The following is a 17,022-nucleotide window of genomic DNA, read 5'->3' as shown; positions in this document are numbered from 1 at the left end:
TAGATTTTAACTACCGGCCGGAAACTAATATGAAATCCAGATGGCCTTCTTAATTTTTAGAGGAGGAAATGTAACTTTAAATTTTTGTAGCGGAAGGTATTCAATACGCCTAGGTCTTTAAAAAAAATTGCGAAAATGAGCAATTTTAGACTACCGTTTCTAAGATAATGTGACTGACTGCTTTGATTTGACAACATAGCCTTGGTTTATTTTATACCGTACGTTCTAAAGAACGGATCATTTGATCTATGATCGATTTTCCATGTAGGGTAGCTTACACGAATGGAGAAGACTCACTATGCCACAATCTCAGATGTTTGCAGTCTCAGTGGTCACTTGAAAATTACTGATAATAAATCAATGTGTCCCAACATGGCCTTAGTGATTGACTCCTGGTTGCAATAATTCAAACCTTTACGATGCAAGAAAAGAGACAGAGCTGACATCGCCATTCACGGGTTCAAATGAAGTCGATAAAATTGTAGGAGCAATTTGCTTCCAGAGAAATCGCGATTGAACTCTTAACTTGGACTTGACACAGGGCACAGCTTAAGAATGGTCAAATTAACTCAAAGAAAAAGAGGCGAACAGTTTAGGAACTTTAGTTTTCGCGAAATTTTATCAACTTATATTTCCTTCGGTTCTTTTAGAGTCGACACCTGCACATGTTGCGGTAGTATTTTGGACAGAGATGAAGTTATTTATTCAATATTTATGTTTTATTTCAGTATTTGGAACAGTAAAACTAGAGTCTGATAAAGTAACCAATTCCTTAGCTCCATTTCATTCTTCATAGTCAAAAGATGAAACAAAGATAACATTTCTCGAGAGGCCTTAATTGAGCGAGTTTAGATTCAACTCTCTTTCTCGTGCGTAATTATTTTGTAATTTTGCTGATTAATGTTCACTTTAATTTCTCGATTTGGTTCGGAGCACATTTTCAAGATCAGTTGAGTGTCCCCCGAAGGCAAAACGTAAATATCCGCTTGAAAACTTATGGGTACGTGACCGTTTGTGTTTTGGAGGAGCAAAGTCTCTATCGAGGCAAATGTGTTCGTGTTGATTTCCTAGAGTAAACAACACGTGGGTCTCTGGCACTTATTAGTCTTCTTTTTGTATACGCAGATGAAGTCTGAAGTGGTACTTTACTGCGGACCATGTCTGAAAAAAATCCGGCACCTGAAAACCGGCAATAAAAGTAAAAATAGGTTCTTTTAATTTCGTGCTTTGGAGAACTTTGCTGATTATTCATAGAAATCCATTTGTTGTCACAGCAACCCTTACAGACAGGAGACAGCACAGTGAACGTTGAATCTAGAAGATTTTAAATGTCGAGCGGTCATCTTCTAATTTTACAAGTATTCATTTTGCAGGCGCAATCATGTTCGATGTCATTGTTCCAAGATAATTTCATTATGGAGGAGTGGTTCGTTTTCGAGACCGAACGTTTTATAAATCAGAAACATAGTTTTCACTCAAAATTCTTATATATTCTATGCAGAGGTTAGCAGAACTAATGAAGTATTTAAAGGTTAAAATTCCCTTATTTTTATTTTTTGATTAATATTTCAAAGGCCTGTTTTCGACGCCATAATGCTGTTATGCAGAATTGTATATTATGCCACCTTTTTGCATGTCTTTCACCGAATTATTCTTGATTCAGCAAATTTGGTTGCAATGAACGCAACAAAAAAATTTGAACAGCTGGGCTCTGTCTTTCTCTTAAAATAGTTCAAGTTTTTTGGTGTTTCTTGTTATGAAAGCAACACTTGTAAAACGATAAGTGAAAGCAGAATCTTTGTTCTTGCGTTTTGGCTTATGAATTCATTTCTTTTCTCTTCGATTTTCCAACAGCCATGAGGTGAACAGCTGGGACAGGAAGACGTTAATGTGCATATATGAATAGCAAAGAAGCCATTTTCAGCACGAATCGTCAAGAGTTTATTTGAGAGGTAAATGTGCTGTCCAGCTAAAAGAATTTGCTGCGTCATTTTTTGATCGGAAGTCAGGTTAATGAAAATCTCATAAGGAATATTTTTTATGTGGGCTGATTTCCAAAAAGACGGCGTTTCATTCATTGGTACCAAAGATATAGGAGACTGTTAAGCTGTAGAGAAAAAACAAGATAGAGTGATAAGCATTTCCGTTAAAATCAATTTTGCAAAAAGCGCGCCATCTCGGCCCCATGGAGCAAAAGGATCCATTACTGTCATTATAATTTAATAAAAACGCCGGGATCTCAATTTTTTTTAAAAAATTATATACAAGAGATTTTTAATCTCTTGTTTTACGTAAATATATCCTTAGTTGTTACCGCGGGATGTTTTTCCTTCACCTCTGGCGGCTTAGAGCAGTTGTAAGTTTATCTCGATGTTTTTAATACAATTCCGGTTTTATTTGTGGGGCTTTTTCCAATTTCTGAGTTTCCCAGAATCTCAGTAATTGTGCTGAGACTAAGTAAAACACTTAACAACGGATTTGACCATAAAGTTACAACGCAGAAATCAGGTTTATTTTTCCGAACTGATCATGAGCCTTTCGATGAAAATTGCATGTGCTAATCACGCACAAGTTCTGATAAGGGAGCATTGACCTGGAAAGAAATTTCTTTAAGTGAAATTTGTGCCCTATCATGCAGCAATAGCAAGGAGAGAGAGCAAGATAAAAATTGTATTTTGAAATGTAAGAGCGTACGAAGTTCTCAACAACAGCAAGCAAATCCTTACCATAGATTAGACAATTTTCAGAGATACCGAAATCCTTCTGTTTAAAATTTGTTTCACCGTTACGTGAAAACTTTGATTAATGATATAAATAATAAAGAATTTCAACTTTTCAATGGGACTTGCAATCAAATTAAATTTCACTGAATTATTCTGACGGTAACTTCTGTTCATTTTCGCTAAGGGCCATAAATTATGGAACGTGATTAATAAATGCAACCCTTTCAGTCATGAAGGTAAGCAAGAGGTGTCAAATTGTTGATTTCAATCTCAACGAAAATATCCTCTACTGGCAAACGAACCGCATAAGGTTAATTACAAATAAGCGCTGCTTTGAATCATGTAAATGCAGTTGATGTTTTTGAAATTATTTTCGCACGCACACCGTACCTCTTGAATTGCTATACCAGGCCGGCGCTGGCCCTAAACATTATTTAAATAGGAAAACCATTACATATAGTTCTGTGGAAAGTTCGCCTTCTTGTCGACTGAAGGAGAAAAAGTAATTATTTAAATCTGTTTGGTTTGAATGGAAACAACATCTTGTCTGGTGCTACACAGATTTAAGACTTGAATAAAAACTCAGCCACAAATCTTGTATTTTCCTTGCCTTTTCATTGAATTCAACAATGGTGCCCAGTATGGCGTGTCATAATTTTGTAAAATGTCGTTACGAAATAAGAGAACGTGTTATTAAGATTGACATTTTTTAAAGCGTATCGCCTACATGTGTTGGGTTTATATTACACGAGGAAAGAAATCAATCGCCGAGGCAAAAGGCAAAAGCGAACTGTTCTTCAGTCAAAATAATTGTGTAAGCGAGAGAAGGTTTGTTGTTCTAATTAAATCAGTTTACGACACAAAGCGAGGAATTTTCAAAATACATGTAAAAAATGATTGAGTTTCTCGCAACTTAAATTGGAAAGTAAAAAAAATTTATACTCACTATCGTCTTTTAAGAATCAGTAGCTTGTTCATCAAAACTTCAGTACCAAGAAATTAGTTTCCCTTCAGATTGGAGTTCCAAGAATTTGCGATTCTTTTCACCGCCGTTAAAGGAATGCTACCGAAGCAGAATTGAATTGCTCGAATGCAACCTTCTTGCTGTAATCGCCAACTTGAAAAATCCGCGAGGCCCTGGGTCTGCCAATCAATATTTCTTGGAAACTACCTTTTATAGATATTATTAACATCTTGCCCTCAGAAGTGATTGACATATAGCTTCTCCCAACAACACCCCTACATTATCCAGCAAAAAGGTAATGAGAATACTCAAATTTATCAGGTAAAAGTTGTAATCGTGAACCAACACCAAATTCTGGTAAAAAATTTGCATGGGAATATGTAGCAGCTGGAGGGGAGATTTAACAATCAGATCTTGAGGGTGAAAGGATTAAAACTCGTTGCTACGAAAAATTCGTGATTGATCTGAGAAATATTTTTGGAAATTCTCCTCTAAACAGCTGGAATTTGACAACAAAATAATTTGATTTCCTTGAATACTTTGGAGACATCTTGAATTACGCTAAATTTTTAGAAACCGGCTTAAATCTCGAGCTCCTTCCTTTTTGATTAAAAACATCGAAGAAAATGATTCTAAACGCGTGCAGTTGTACAAGTGCTCAGTTCTTTCATTATATTTTAGTCAATGAAAGAACTGCGGATGTTTTCCGAAAACTTAAATGTATCTTTTTGTAAATTGCTCGCATTTATGTATGATATTGTTTCTCAATCTCGACCATCTATTCATTTAACAATTGTTCACCTAAGTGGAGGTAAATAGGTAAATATCCACCACCTTCACTGACACCAAGATGAATAATAGTTTTATTATGTACCATTCAGTAACCAAAAAAATAAGTTTGTTTCTGACAATGTACCGGAAAATTAGTCGGAAATTAAACTCTTGACGCAAGGTTTTATCTCTTCGACTGCGCGCGAGGGAATAATACTTGCCAATAATTTCCGAACTAACTAATCAGCGCGCGTGAAAAGCATAATTTACCTGTGTGGTATATATTAATATCAAATATACACGTTTTCCGTACAAAATTTACCGCAGCTGATACGCGTGAAATACTGTGAAGTGGTTAGAAATTATCCAAAGGCGAATCTTACTTTTCAGTTTTAAGATGACAACTGAAACACTCAAAATTGTGGTTTGCTAAGACGTCGAAAAAAATGATAATAATTACAACAATGAACGATAAAAAGAAAACAAATCAAGAATGTTACATCGGAATTGTACAATACTTAGGTTTTAAATATTCCAAGGCACTCTGCTTTACCAACCTTAAATCTAGAATGAAAGAGAATAAAGAGTGGAAATTAATTACCTGGTTAAAAAAATACAAATATTCAGACGTTGCCACATATTGTACACTAGATAAAAAAAGGATGTTTTCAAGCCAGATTTATGCACTAGTCAGACCAGACCAGGCGTCCCAACTAAATGAAGCAAATTCCCCGCTATGCGGGGCAATTTCTTGTGTCAAAACCTCATTTTTGTACTCCGCCCCCGGGGCAATACTTGAAAAATCCCAAATACACAACGTTGACCAAAATTAATTTATTTCAAGAATTGTGCCTCAAATTTAACTCCTACAAAAACTTTTTCAATGTCTTCATAAAATAGATGAAACAATCATGGCTTCCACTACTCCTCTTGGTAAGACATAGTTCTGTAAAAACAAATACAGTTATTTAAAACAACAAATAAAAAAACGCCCATTGGCTCGGTTTGCACAGTTGCAACGGAAATGAAAACAAGTGCCAAAAGACAAAAGGTCAACGCTCTAAATAAATCGCTAATCAAGCATGACGAGGGCATAAACAATACCCAACTTTTTCTAATTTCACTACAAGACATGATAATATTTAGAGATTGAACACAGAATTTAATCGATGGCCCATTACAAGCATGAAAAGAATGGATTTTAAATCGTACATACCTGCTTGTTGGCGGCCGCCATTTTGAGATCATACGCTTTCCCAGTGTTCTTTGCAGGCCTATTCAAAAGCGAAATCCCCGCCAAAGCCCCGCTAGCCCCGCTAACGGTCCCCGGTCGCTGTTATTTGTGTCTAATGTTGTCGAACACCCCGCACACTGGGGCAAAGATGACCACTAAAAACCGCTAAAATCCCCCGCTAATGACCCGCATTCCCCGGGTATGGGGGTGCGGGGCTTTCCACTGACTAGTGCATTAGTCTGAACCATTCTCTGTCAAAGCAGACGAGCGAAAATCCGAGGGAGTTTGGGAAGGATTTCGTCTCCCGCGATTTTTCCCGCGCTTACCCTCGCCGCCTTTTCGCCCGTCCCTTTAAATTGAGCGTTTAAAACAGTTTAACTTGACTCGTTTAACTTTGCTAAAAACTGATAATATTCGGATTAGATCATAGTCGGGGACAGAAGCTTGTTCCGTTTTCAATCCAACAGACAGATATCATTTTACTGTAAGATAACACCAATCCCAGATAAGAGGAAGAAAAAAAAATTATTGCTAATGATATCAAGTGTTTTCTTTGCATCTCAGAATAACTGTCATGTTTTTGCAAATTATGTGGTTACCTTGCGTAATTTGATTTCTGACTCAGTATTAGAGTAGAAGATTTTTCATTTTTCACACTGTAGCATGTCTCTTTTTTTTCGTGTCGTTCGCATAGGTGTTGTGAGCTGAAGATAAAATATGAACCTTGGACCTTGTCCCTCATGCACAAAGCACGTGATTTGGCATAATTCGATGGGCGACAGTCCGAGTTTATTGCACGGGATATGAACATCTGCTTAAGCTTATTTAAGATAAGATAGGAACGAATTGGCCGTATTCTGTTCCAAGCCACTGATCTATGTTGACATTCTTTCACTGTAATGTTGTTGTCTAGAGGAGTTACCATTTTTCAAATTATCGACCTTTAGTTGTACTCGTAGTTTCGGAATTCGCTCAAGCCTCTTTTGTCTGTTGATTTGCTTATTGTTGGGGATCTGGTCACAAGACTTCGTTATGTTGTCCTTTTCACATGTCGGTAAACCTTTCGTGACAATGTCACGTCTATCTTCTAAAGTAAAGAAAATTTATGGTACATTCTACTGGATTGAAATCTTCAATAGGCTTAGTAAAGATCGGTCGGCCTGATTTGAAAACGAGGATTTCGGATCGCTAGCATTTATAGCACGCCACACCCAAGAAAGAGATAAATAAAGCACCTCAACTTTAACGCCCCTTAATTGTCCATTTTAGCAGGAAAAACGAGCGTTAGTTTTCCGTTTTGGATTTTAATTCCTCATCGTTTCTCAAAAAGAAAGAAAGCTGCTGGCAGCCTCGCTTTCCGCGGTTTGCAAGTTAAAAACATTCTTTCATGAGTAAAAGAGAGAAGAGATTAAGAAGAACGTAAATAACGAACTTGGCTTCTATCCAGATATCTTCTTTACCTCGCATTTAATAACGCATGTTTGAAGAAAAAATAATATTGATTGTATTTACAAGTGAGTGACGTATGGACAATTCAGATAAGTGTTCCTTGATCAAAGGAACAGAGCTATTAGCAAGTTGAAGATGAAGAAAAAAAACGCATTTTAATGTTATTGGTCTGCTTCCTTTCTTGAGAGCTCCGTTCACCGTATCATTTGTCGAAAAAACCATTTTACAAGAGATTTTGTTATATTTTACCATCCTGGGTGGCGAGAAATTTCGTATTACACCATTGATTCCAGCTGTTTTGCCTTATCTAAAAAAAATAACAAAGACACTATGCTTTTGTCTTACACAACAGACACGTTCTCACTAGATTATTCCGCTGACCAGCATCTCATCTAATATTCTCGAATGACAAAATTTTCTGCAGCCCATTTGCTGGCAACAAACAGTTGTACTTTGCTTTTAATCTGAAGTGATTCTAGCTTGTTCCTTTTTTAAACGTTTTTAGAAGTAGTTCGAGGATTAGTGTAGTTCAGCCATGGCTATTAGATGGACTCAGGAGGTTGAAGGAGGCCCACGCCGTGTAAATCATGCAGCAGTATCCATTCGAAATCGGTTCATATTTAGTTTTGGTGGTTATTGTACGGGCGAGGAATACAACCAAATTGTTAATATAGATGTGCATGTTTTTGATACAGGTAAGTTTGTTGAATTTGAGGTTAACATTGCACGGCTTTGGTTCATTGTGGAGTTCAGCGCGTGAAAAATCGAGATTCGAACGTGCGTGCTTTTCGAAGATACAAAACTTGTCACAAGCAGGTATTTTTTTTTTTAAAAAAAACCTACCGGAAATGCATTGTTAGCAATCTTTATGCGTGGCTAATATTAGCAGTTTTCGTTTTGCTGCTGAGGTGAATTCGTTTATCAATCTCGCATATGAAATCGTGCATTGATTCAAAAATAAGTGGCGTCCTTTAAACTTTTAACGTTTGAAAAGCAATTGAGTTCGACAGCAGAGCTAAGTTGTTTACGTGCGCATTTTAATTTACAGCATTCGCCATGAATTAATAATATGGCCACAAGTTTGTGGCTTGAATGTTGTTATTTTTGTGCTAAAAATATGATATTTCTTCGTCGGAATGAACGTGCAAAGGACAGAAGACCGCTTACTCTACTCAAGCGCAGAAAACAAGCTCTCTACATCTGAGTATAGTATCCAGTTAGGGACGTTAAATATTTTATCGTCGCGAATTTGCAGCAGAGTTAGCTTGGGCTCCCTTCATGAAGCATCGAGGACCAATACTATAATTACATAATAATTTTCTCAACCGAAAGCTGTTCTTAATATTATTACAAAGTTAATTGTGAGTATCTGGCACAGAGATTTGATTTTGATTACAGACTTCGCACCAATAATGAAAATAAATTATTGTGGATAAATTTGGGTTTTGACATCCTTCTCCTTACAAATTTACCATGACCATACATGAATATTTTCATTTTTTTGTACTCTTGGGTGGGGAGAGCCACTAGAATACAGTGTAATGATACAAATCAGGATTCAAATCAGGTCTAATTGTAATCAGCTGAGAGTGATGACACTGTGTACTTCCTTGTTACCTCTATTCCCTGAGTCCTATTTCTGAAAAACCTTGGTAACGTAACTGGCCCAAAGGCATATTTTAAAATCTAAATTTAAAGAAGAGAGAAGCAGGTTATGGAACCCTGATAAGCCCATTTTGCTTCTTTAGCTGATAGTTATATTTTATACATGTAATTTTCAAAACTTTTGAAAATCCCATTTTGAATGAAACTGCACAGCATGAAGGGTCGTTAATTATGTTCTTGGGACGTTCAAAAAACAAACCCGAGGGCTTGATTTAACATTTTTCAAGGTTGAGTTTGTTGTCAGGTTTTGTCCATGCTGATGTTTTTTTGCTTAATGTTCACCAGTTGTCCTTTTTTCATATGGCTAACAACCCAATTTCAATCTTGAGACATTTAATGTATAACTTCTCTGTGGTTGTCATTGCTGATTCTAATTTGATTTAACTAAGTTTTGTGTGACAAAATATTGTGTAGTGATCACTCCAAGAGGGTAGCAAAGAGGGAAAAGGGAGGAGGGTCCTGATTTTAGATAAATCCATGCATCATGTTTATAGAAGAAAACTCTCTCTTTTTGTACAAGGTTTTTAGAGAAATCTTGAGGTTTTCACAAAATGAAAGAAAAAAGTTCAGGGCTCAATACCTCCCTGTTCTAAATTGTATTGAAATTGTATAGAGAATTTAAGTATTGATCATTCTTGAGCGTAGAAGCACTGATAGACTGGTCATGTTCCTTGCAGTTCAGTGCCGATGGATGAAGCCTCCTCCAGTATCTTGTGAATGTAAAGGATGTGTTCCATACATGAGATATGGTCACAGTGCATCAGCCATGGGTGATCTGGTTTACATATTTGGCGGGAGAAATGACACACATGGGGCCTGTAACATACTGTACTGCTTTGACACAAGTGAGATGAGTTATTTGGTACTCTGATTATGTAAATACCACAGATTCTACTCCATGTTATGGAATACACAGATATTTAATATTTAACCAAATGATTCTGTATATAAAGGAGGTAAGTTTCTAAACAAATTGTGGTGCTGCATCAGTGAGAGAGTATAGCAGGTAATTAAGTGTTAACAACTGAGTTGAGAACGTAAATTGGCCATCGTAAAGGGTAAAAAAGCTGACATTTCAAGCATTAGCCCTTCGTCAGAGCGATCACCATAGATGTGATTAAACTGAAAGCAAGTAAAGAGAAATATCTAACCTCAAAATAGAACCATGAAACTGAACAAAATAAAATGAACTGGCAATCTGTGGCATATCCATGTCAACAAAACTCTTAGACAAGAAGTAACCTAGAGAAATTTTCAAATCAGTAAAGCAATCCTTCTATTTTTTGAATCTTCAAGAATTCCAAGTAGTTCTAGGCAGTAGTAAGATGCACTGCTGGCTACTGCCTGAAAGGAGAATTTATTCAACAATCAAGAGCATCTTTAGTTGGTGATCATTTCGGTTATTCTCCTAACCATAATGTTGGATTCATGGGTGATATTGCAGAGAGAAATTAGATACTAGGCCCTCTTGGGGGTCTTGGGATTAAGCAACAACTGTTTTAATGTTTTATGAGCAATCTTAAGATAGCATAGGACAGGAAGCCACTAAGTGGTATATATGTTTTGCCTTTTTTTTCTAGGGAGTTTAACATGGTCCAAACCTAAAGTAAATGGAAAACCCCCAGCTGCCCGTGATGGCCACTCAGCTTGTGTTATTGAATCTAGGATTTATATCTTTGGTGGATATGAAGAGGAGGTAAAACCAACAAATTCTTGATTGTTATTTAAACATGCAAAATCGCATTATAATATCCAAGCATACGTTATCTAACGAAGGGGACAAACTTGAATTTATCATCTTGATCTGAAATAAAATTCTCATAGCTGATTTGCAAGGAAATGCGAGGTAGCTAAAAGGGAGACTTGACAATCAGATCTTGGGAGTTAAAGGCCAAGATAAACTTTTCTTCCCAAGAATTACATATCAATTCTCCTTACTGTCTGCAATGCATTTCTCACAAGTATTATCTATATGCCGTCCCATCAGTGCTTGAATAATAAGCCGATAGTTTAGTATGTTTGAGACTTCTGGACAGGTATAATTTTGAAGGAATTTTTACACCTTGAAGCATAGTTGCATTGTAAATGCCTTGCTTTATTTCCTGATTAATTTTTAGGGAGAGTGCTTTTCAAATTCAATTGAATATCTGGATACACAAACATTAACATGGCACCAACCAAGAGTAACGGTAAGGTTTTAACCCTTACACTCCATCAGTATGCATATTCTCCATACTGTTCTCTATAATTTCCTAATGGGCTAACAAGGAGAATTTGTCTAATAATCAAGAGCTCCTTTATTTGGTGATCATTTCTTTTATTCTCATGACCTTAATGTTTGATTAAGGAGTGATATTGTGTGGAGAAATTAGAAGCTGATCAAAGGGGTTAAGGTGTGTAAATGTAGCTTACTCTGTAACCCTTCTGGTTGCAAAATTCTGTGGCCACTTTACATTGTGTTTGTCCTGAAAATTCTGCATTTAATGTTTCTACAAGTTGGTTTACAACTTTATGGCTCCTTTGCCAACCAACTCCCAAGAATTTGCCTGATATCACAATAACCCTAGACAAAGCAATTAATATATTTGTCAAACTATGGTGGTTTTCTTGTGATGTTTGTGTTGTTGACTGCAGGGTGAACCAGCCAAGTGGAGAGACTTCCACTCAGCAACAGCTGTTGGTACAAACATGTATATCTTTGGAGGCAGAGGTAAGATTGATCACTGACAAATCTAGGCAGGAAGATCAAATATTTCCCTGCACTGGAACAGGAGGATGTAGTTGGTTAGGGATGCCCCTTATTTCTGGGATGATTGAAAAAAAAAAACAAACAAAATAAAACCAAAAAAACCAAAAAAAAAAAAAAAAAGCCAGGGAGTTCCTTATATTCCAGTCATTGGCATGAAGGGTTAAGTGGGAGGGAAGGTAATCCTTCACCGCCCAACAACTGTTCAGGTTCCCCTGGAGCATAGGCTATTGAAGATTTCTCCTTCTCCACCCCAACCTGTTTTGCACAAGCTTTTCATGTGTGATCCAGGTGTAGCCCCAATTCTTCATATCAGCCTGATTGTCTTGCCGCCAGGTAGTTTTTGGGTGTCTTCTCTTTTGTTTGCCCTGGGAAATCCCATTTCAAGGCTAGATTAGTAACACTGTCACACTTTGTCAAAAAAACCAAAGCCAATTAATCAAAACTACCAATCATAACAAAGCAAAAGGTTAACATGATCCTCAACCAATGAGAACTGAAAGCAAAAACAGGCAGCCTGCTTGAAGCAGGGGAAAATGCACGTGACCAAGTTTGGGTTGGTTTAGTTTCATATTTGATTGGCTGAGATGTTGGTGCAAGTTTTCAACCAGTCACAGAACAAGGAAAGTAATGCCAATGCAGTCATGGATTACTCTTGATACTCAATCAAAAACTGCTCAAATAGAAACTGTTGAAAAGATAGAAAAGTGTAACCTTAGAAACGAACATATTGAATATTAATTGTGTAGTGAGAAGAATTGTTTCTCAAGCGTATTTACATTGTATTTAGGACATATATGACCTTAGTTATATTCGATTCAATGTGCTAAATCTCTTCTGATTCAATGTAGTATTGTGAATAGCAAGACCATGGAAAATAAAAAAGTTGCATTGGAGTGCCTTGTAAAGGATATTAGTTTTTTCTGGTGTTTCATGGGACCAGAAACTAAATCAACAATTAATTTGTTTTGCTGTTTTCTTGTAGGAGATAGACTTGGGCAATACCATTCTGGACAGGAAGTTTACTCCAGCTCAGTTAGAGTATTTGATACAGGTTTGTATTGCTTGAGAATTTATCACATTTCTGTAGTATTGTTTACTGGTAATACAAGAATACTGCTTTTACAAATAGACTGACCCTTGCGCTGTTTATAATACTTTTGTGATTAATTCCACCTGAAAATTGACACATGTTTTGCAGTTAAAAACTGTTGGTTCAAATTGAATACATCTGGAAATGTACCCATTGGACGACGGAGTCACTCTGCAGGTTAGTCACTGTTTACTAATGAACATCATGACATAATTAGGCAATTCTGTAGTCTAATTCAACTGTGTGAGTATGCTTGAGCTTTACATTTCCTTTGTGCACTCTGATGTGGTGGGTAACTCATAGCAGAGAGGATTTCTCTTTCTGCAAGATTAACCCGTTAACTCCCAGAAATGATAAACATGTAAGTTCTCCCCATAGTATTCATACATTATCTAGCAAACAGGTGATGAGAATATTAAAACTAATCAGGTAGAAGTTATCATCTTGATCAAATGCTAAATTCTTTTAACCAAGTTACAAGGAAATTTGTAGCAGCCAGAGGGTAGAGTTGACAATCAGATCTTGGGAGTTTAACTGTGGGAGTGGAAATGGCATTTGACAACAGGTTCATAAATCAGTCCATGTTCATCAAGATTTCAAGCAGATGGGAAGTGTTCAGAGCTCTGATGAAACTAAAGTTGTTTTCAGCTGCATCTTGAGCATTTCTTACACATTTCTAGTGCTCCCCAAACTTGCTATGTGTCTTTTATCTTGTGCACGCAGACTGATGTGAAAAAAAATTTGGTTTATACATCTACCATAAATAATTTGTTGATAGAATTAAGTTGAAAAGTTTCAAGTGTCTTCCTTTCATCTTTGTTTTCAACTCTGCAAGTAAAATTTTTTTAACAATTTTAGCAACTTGATCAAGGCAACCAATGTAATAATGCTACTGATTTTTTCATTACATGGTCCCATTGGACAAATCCATATACATTTGATAGTGACATGCTCTCCACTTAGGTAATTAACTTTTCACTTGTAATTTCTTCACAGTTGCCTACGGCAAACATGTCTATGTTTTTGGTGGTTACAATGGGATTGAAAAGAAACATTATGGAGAAGTGTTTAGTTTAGACACAGGTACAAAAATTTTGCAAAAGTCATTCTGTTTTATATTGTTTTGGGGCTACTTTTTTTGAGTCATGCACTGCCCTGACCAGGGTATGTTATTACAACTGTAAACAGCCTGAGAACATCCAAAGAGTTGTTGATTTTCTTTTTGAGAATTGCAACTTAATTGCCACAGTTTATTTTACAACTGACCAACAGTTTGCATTCCTTTTAGATACCAATGTTTGGACAAAACTGGACATTTCAGGACATGGGCCATGTCCAAGAAGGAGACACTGCTGTTGTCTGATAGGAACCAGGTTGATGATCTTTGGTGGAACAAGGTATTTACATTATTAAGTAGCCCACTGTTGGCAAAGCAAAAGGGAACTGAACCAAAATGTTTATACATGAATTAACTACAGATTTCAAACTTACAGCAGAAGTAGCAGTTTCATTCATAAAAACTGACTTAGTGTTGTGTTTTTTTTTTTTTAATTTGTAGCCCTGCTGCAGGAGAACCTGCTGATGATGAATACCACCTCCAGGATCATTCTGATCTGTACATCTTAGATCTTGGTAAGTACACACTGCAGAGTAATTTCTATCTTCTCCTTTCCAAAGTGCACAGGGAAGGAACTTCAAACTACACCAAGAAGGTACTTCAAAATGTATAGGGACGGTGCTCCAAAGTGCACAGGGTCGGTACTCCAAAGTGCACAAGGTCGGTACTCCAAAGTGCACAGGGTCGGTACTCCAAAGTGCACAGGGTCGGTACTCCAAAGAGCACAGGGTCGGTACTCAAAAGTGCACAGGGTCGGTACTCCAAAGTGCGCAGGGACAGTACTCCAAAGTGCACAGGGTCGGTAATCTGGATTCTATGGGTTGGTAGTCCGGAGTGCACGGGAAAAGTGATGCAGATTGCACAGGGAGGGTTAAGCAGAGTGCACAAGGAAGGTAATCTCGAGAAGGCAGGTACAGATGTTTATCTTGAGTGCACAGGAAGGGAAACCACGAGCGTATAGGGAGTTTAATACTGAGGACACGAGAAGGGTAATTCTGAACACACAGTTAAATAGTAATGAGCAAACTGTCCTGTTTATCTCAAAGAAGGGTAATCCCTAAGGAGCAATTTCCTAACTCAGAGTTTGGTGTATCTTGCTCACTTGTGGAATAACACAACCAAACCGCTTTTTAAGATTTTTCGCTGCGATAGGTAGCATCGTTTAAATTGCGTCATAGACCGTAATGAGTGACTGTCCTTAACTCCACAGAGCCGTCACTTCGAACATTATGCAAACTGGCTGTTATTCAGTACAAACTGGACCAAACACCTCTCCCTAAAGTACTCAAGTAAGAGCAACGTATAGACATGATTTCATTGAGACATAGTTTTGCGTATAATTCTTAGACTGTAGTTCATGAGATAAAATGAGTTTACCGTGCCGTTGATAAGGCGGTAAAATGAGTCTTTTGTTCCCTTTCCGACACGCAATGCGAACTTCGTGCGCTCGAAGTAGGTGAGATCATTGGGTTTTACCAACCGGAGTTGATAAATTTTAAATTGACCACCGTAAAGAGTTACTAAAGCTGACATTTCGAGCGTTAGACTTTCTCCAGAGAAAAGGAGTAGGTGACTTCAGGTAAGAAGCGGAAAAGACGTGAAAGCAAGTATCTATATTGGTCGGTTGCATTCACCTCGATATTTTCAACGATAAAATTTTTGGTCAAAATGTGTGTAATTTGTGGTTTTCCTAACTTCAGAACGGAGCTAAGTATCATGGAAGCCGGCAGAAGTTCTGTGCGATCCTCACAAGGATAGCAGAGTTCAAGACGTGCTTGCTGATCATGGCTTCCATTGCACGTTCACGTGGGCTACGCGTGCATAATGGTCCACGTGTGTCACATGGAGGAATTCTAACGTAACCACCTCCTCGAGTACATCATTGATAAGGCGTGAATATAAACCTAGGCATATTTGGTTTGGAAAAATTTTTAAAGAGAATTTTAGATAAGCATACACCTTATACAGCAATCAACTTTGGAATAGTTTTTGTAAACGCAAACTTACTCTTAACAACCTATGTGATACTTAAAGCTCTGAATCTCGGTCTCGTTTCGAGATAAACTATCACAGATGCCTCTTTTACGTGTGAAGCACGCAGTGGAGATCCCCACCCACCCTCCCCCCTTCATTAAAAAGGCAGTTAGATCATATACACTTTAAGCGAAACTTCAGGTCAGAGGATGCGCTCATGGGTTTTTAATGTATCATGTAAGATTTCCTAAGGTGTCGTGGTGTGTACTGCTTCCGCTTACAACCCAGCAAAGCAATTTAGCTAACACATTAACACAAATATAATCTACTCCCGCGTTTCATTGCCTTTTATTGGCTAATTTATAGCAAGTTTCAACACAGCAGCTATCATTGATAATATCGCTGAAGTGTAACTCGTGGCTGTGCCATTTCTTTGAAGTGACGCCATTTTGATGACGTCAGTAATGACCGCTTAATGTTTTACTTCATCATATCCAACATGGCGACATTTGGTCGTATGAAACCACTTTCTCTAACCAAAAAAATTTGTAGGTAGTAAAAATATAATTTTTTTAATCTGGGGCATTTTAAATTTCATTAGTAGCTATGTAAAACGTAAGGACAGTATTTGACCGATATAGGGGATAATTCTTTTATTTTTGGTTTTATTCACCGTCAAGTAGGCTAAAATTTTTATTGGAATGAAATAGGGTTCGTACAATGAGAACTTGGTTAAGAGAACAGTTTTTTGTATAAATTATTTCCAAATAACTTATGTACTGTATGTAATACTGTTATACAGTTATATCATAAATTGGAGTGTGTCCAAATTGAAACAATTGCTTGCAGTTACGGAAGAAAAAATTTTACTTTTATACGCTACTGCGTGCTTTAATTTAGAAGTGCCTTGTAATATATCTTAAAGAGACGATGGGGGATTTATTTGGTGGGTCATTGGAATTTCTTTTTAAAAAAATTAAATTTATAATGCTTTGTTAATATGTAAATTTTTTATTAACTTGTTTCTCAACTAAGTTATTGTAGCATGTGGTAAATTTATTAATTTTTAATTTTTTTTTCATATATCGCTAAGTTGCATATTTCTTTAAGAAGAAAAGAATCATCTGTTGAGTGTGTAAGATATCAGATTTTTACACGGGCATAATTGTAGAACTTTCCGCGTTTTAGTTTCATTTTTCAATGTTTTAATTGTATTTTTATCAGTGACTATTACTGACCTGTATTGACAATCGAATTTAGCAGTAAATTACCCATTACATCGATTA

At 36.9% G+C, this 17,022-nt stretch overlaps 2 protein-coding genes across 3 annotated transcripts in view; one reads left to right on the top strand and one right to left on the bottom strand.

Moving 5' to 3' along the window:
- LOC131794966 (hypoxia-inducible factor 1-alpha) overlaps positions 1–3,785 on the bottom strand; it is a 15,990-nt gene extending 12,205 nt beyond the window's left edge. The window contains exon 1 of the mRNA XM_066160620.1: positions 3,670–3,785. The gene's annotated coding sequence lies outside the window, so the exon portion shown is untranslated. The remainder of the gene's footprint in view (positions 1–3,669) is intronic.
- The window catches only part of LOC131794981 (kelch domain-containing protein 3), a 17,984-nt gene extending 962 nt beyond the window's left edge, over positions 1–17,022 (top strand). The window contains exons 3-14 of one of the 2 annotated variants that reach the window (XM_059112549.2): positions 1,855–1,952; positions 9,484–9,651; positions 10,387–10,502; positions 10,924–10,995; positions 11,441–11,516; positions 12,538–12,606; positions 12,754–12,822; positions 13,642–13,728; positions 13,934–14,042; positions 14,204–14,277; positions 14,973–15,051; positions 15,463–17,022. In XM_059112549.2, the coding sequence (XP_058968532.1) occupies positions 9,498–9,651; positions 10,387–10,502; positions 10,924–10,995; positions 11,441–11,516; positions 12,538–12,606; positions 12,754–12,822; positions 13,642–13,728; positions 13,934–14,042; positions 14,204–14,277; positions 14,973–15,051; positions 15,463–15,520 (963 nt within the window). In that variant the 5' untranslated portion in view covers positions 1,855–1,952; positions 9,484–9,497 and the 3' untranslated portion in view covers positions 15,521–17,022. Of the gene's footprint in view, positions 1–1,854; positions 1,953–7,547; positions 7,837–9,483; positions 9,652–10,386; positions 10,503–10,923; positions 10,996–11,440; positions 11,517–12,537; positions 12,607–12,753; positions 12,823–13,641; positions 13,729–13,933; positions 14,043–14,203; positions 14,278–14,972; positions 15,052–15,462 lie in introns of those variants that run through there. The other variant, XM_059112544.2, reaches the window with a different exon arrangement.

This window comes from Pocillopora verrucosa, chromosome 13 (genome assembly GCF_036669915.1).
Source record: "Pocillopora verrucosa isolate sample1 chromosome 13, ASM3666991v2, whole genome shotgun sequence".
Lineage (NCBI taxonomy): Eukaryota > Metazoa > Cnidaria > Anthozoa > Scleractinia > Pocilloporidae > Pocillopora > Pocillopora verrucosa.
The sequence above is the reverse complement of the archived record's forward strand: the minus strand, read 5'-3'. Positions and strand labels throughout refer to the sequence as shown.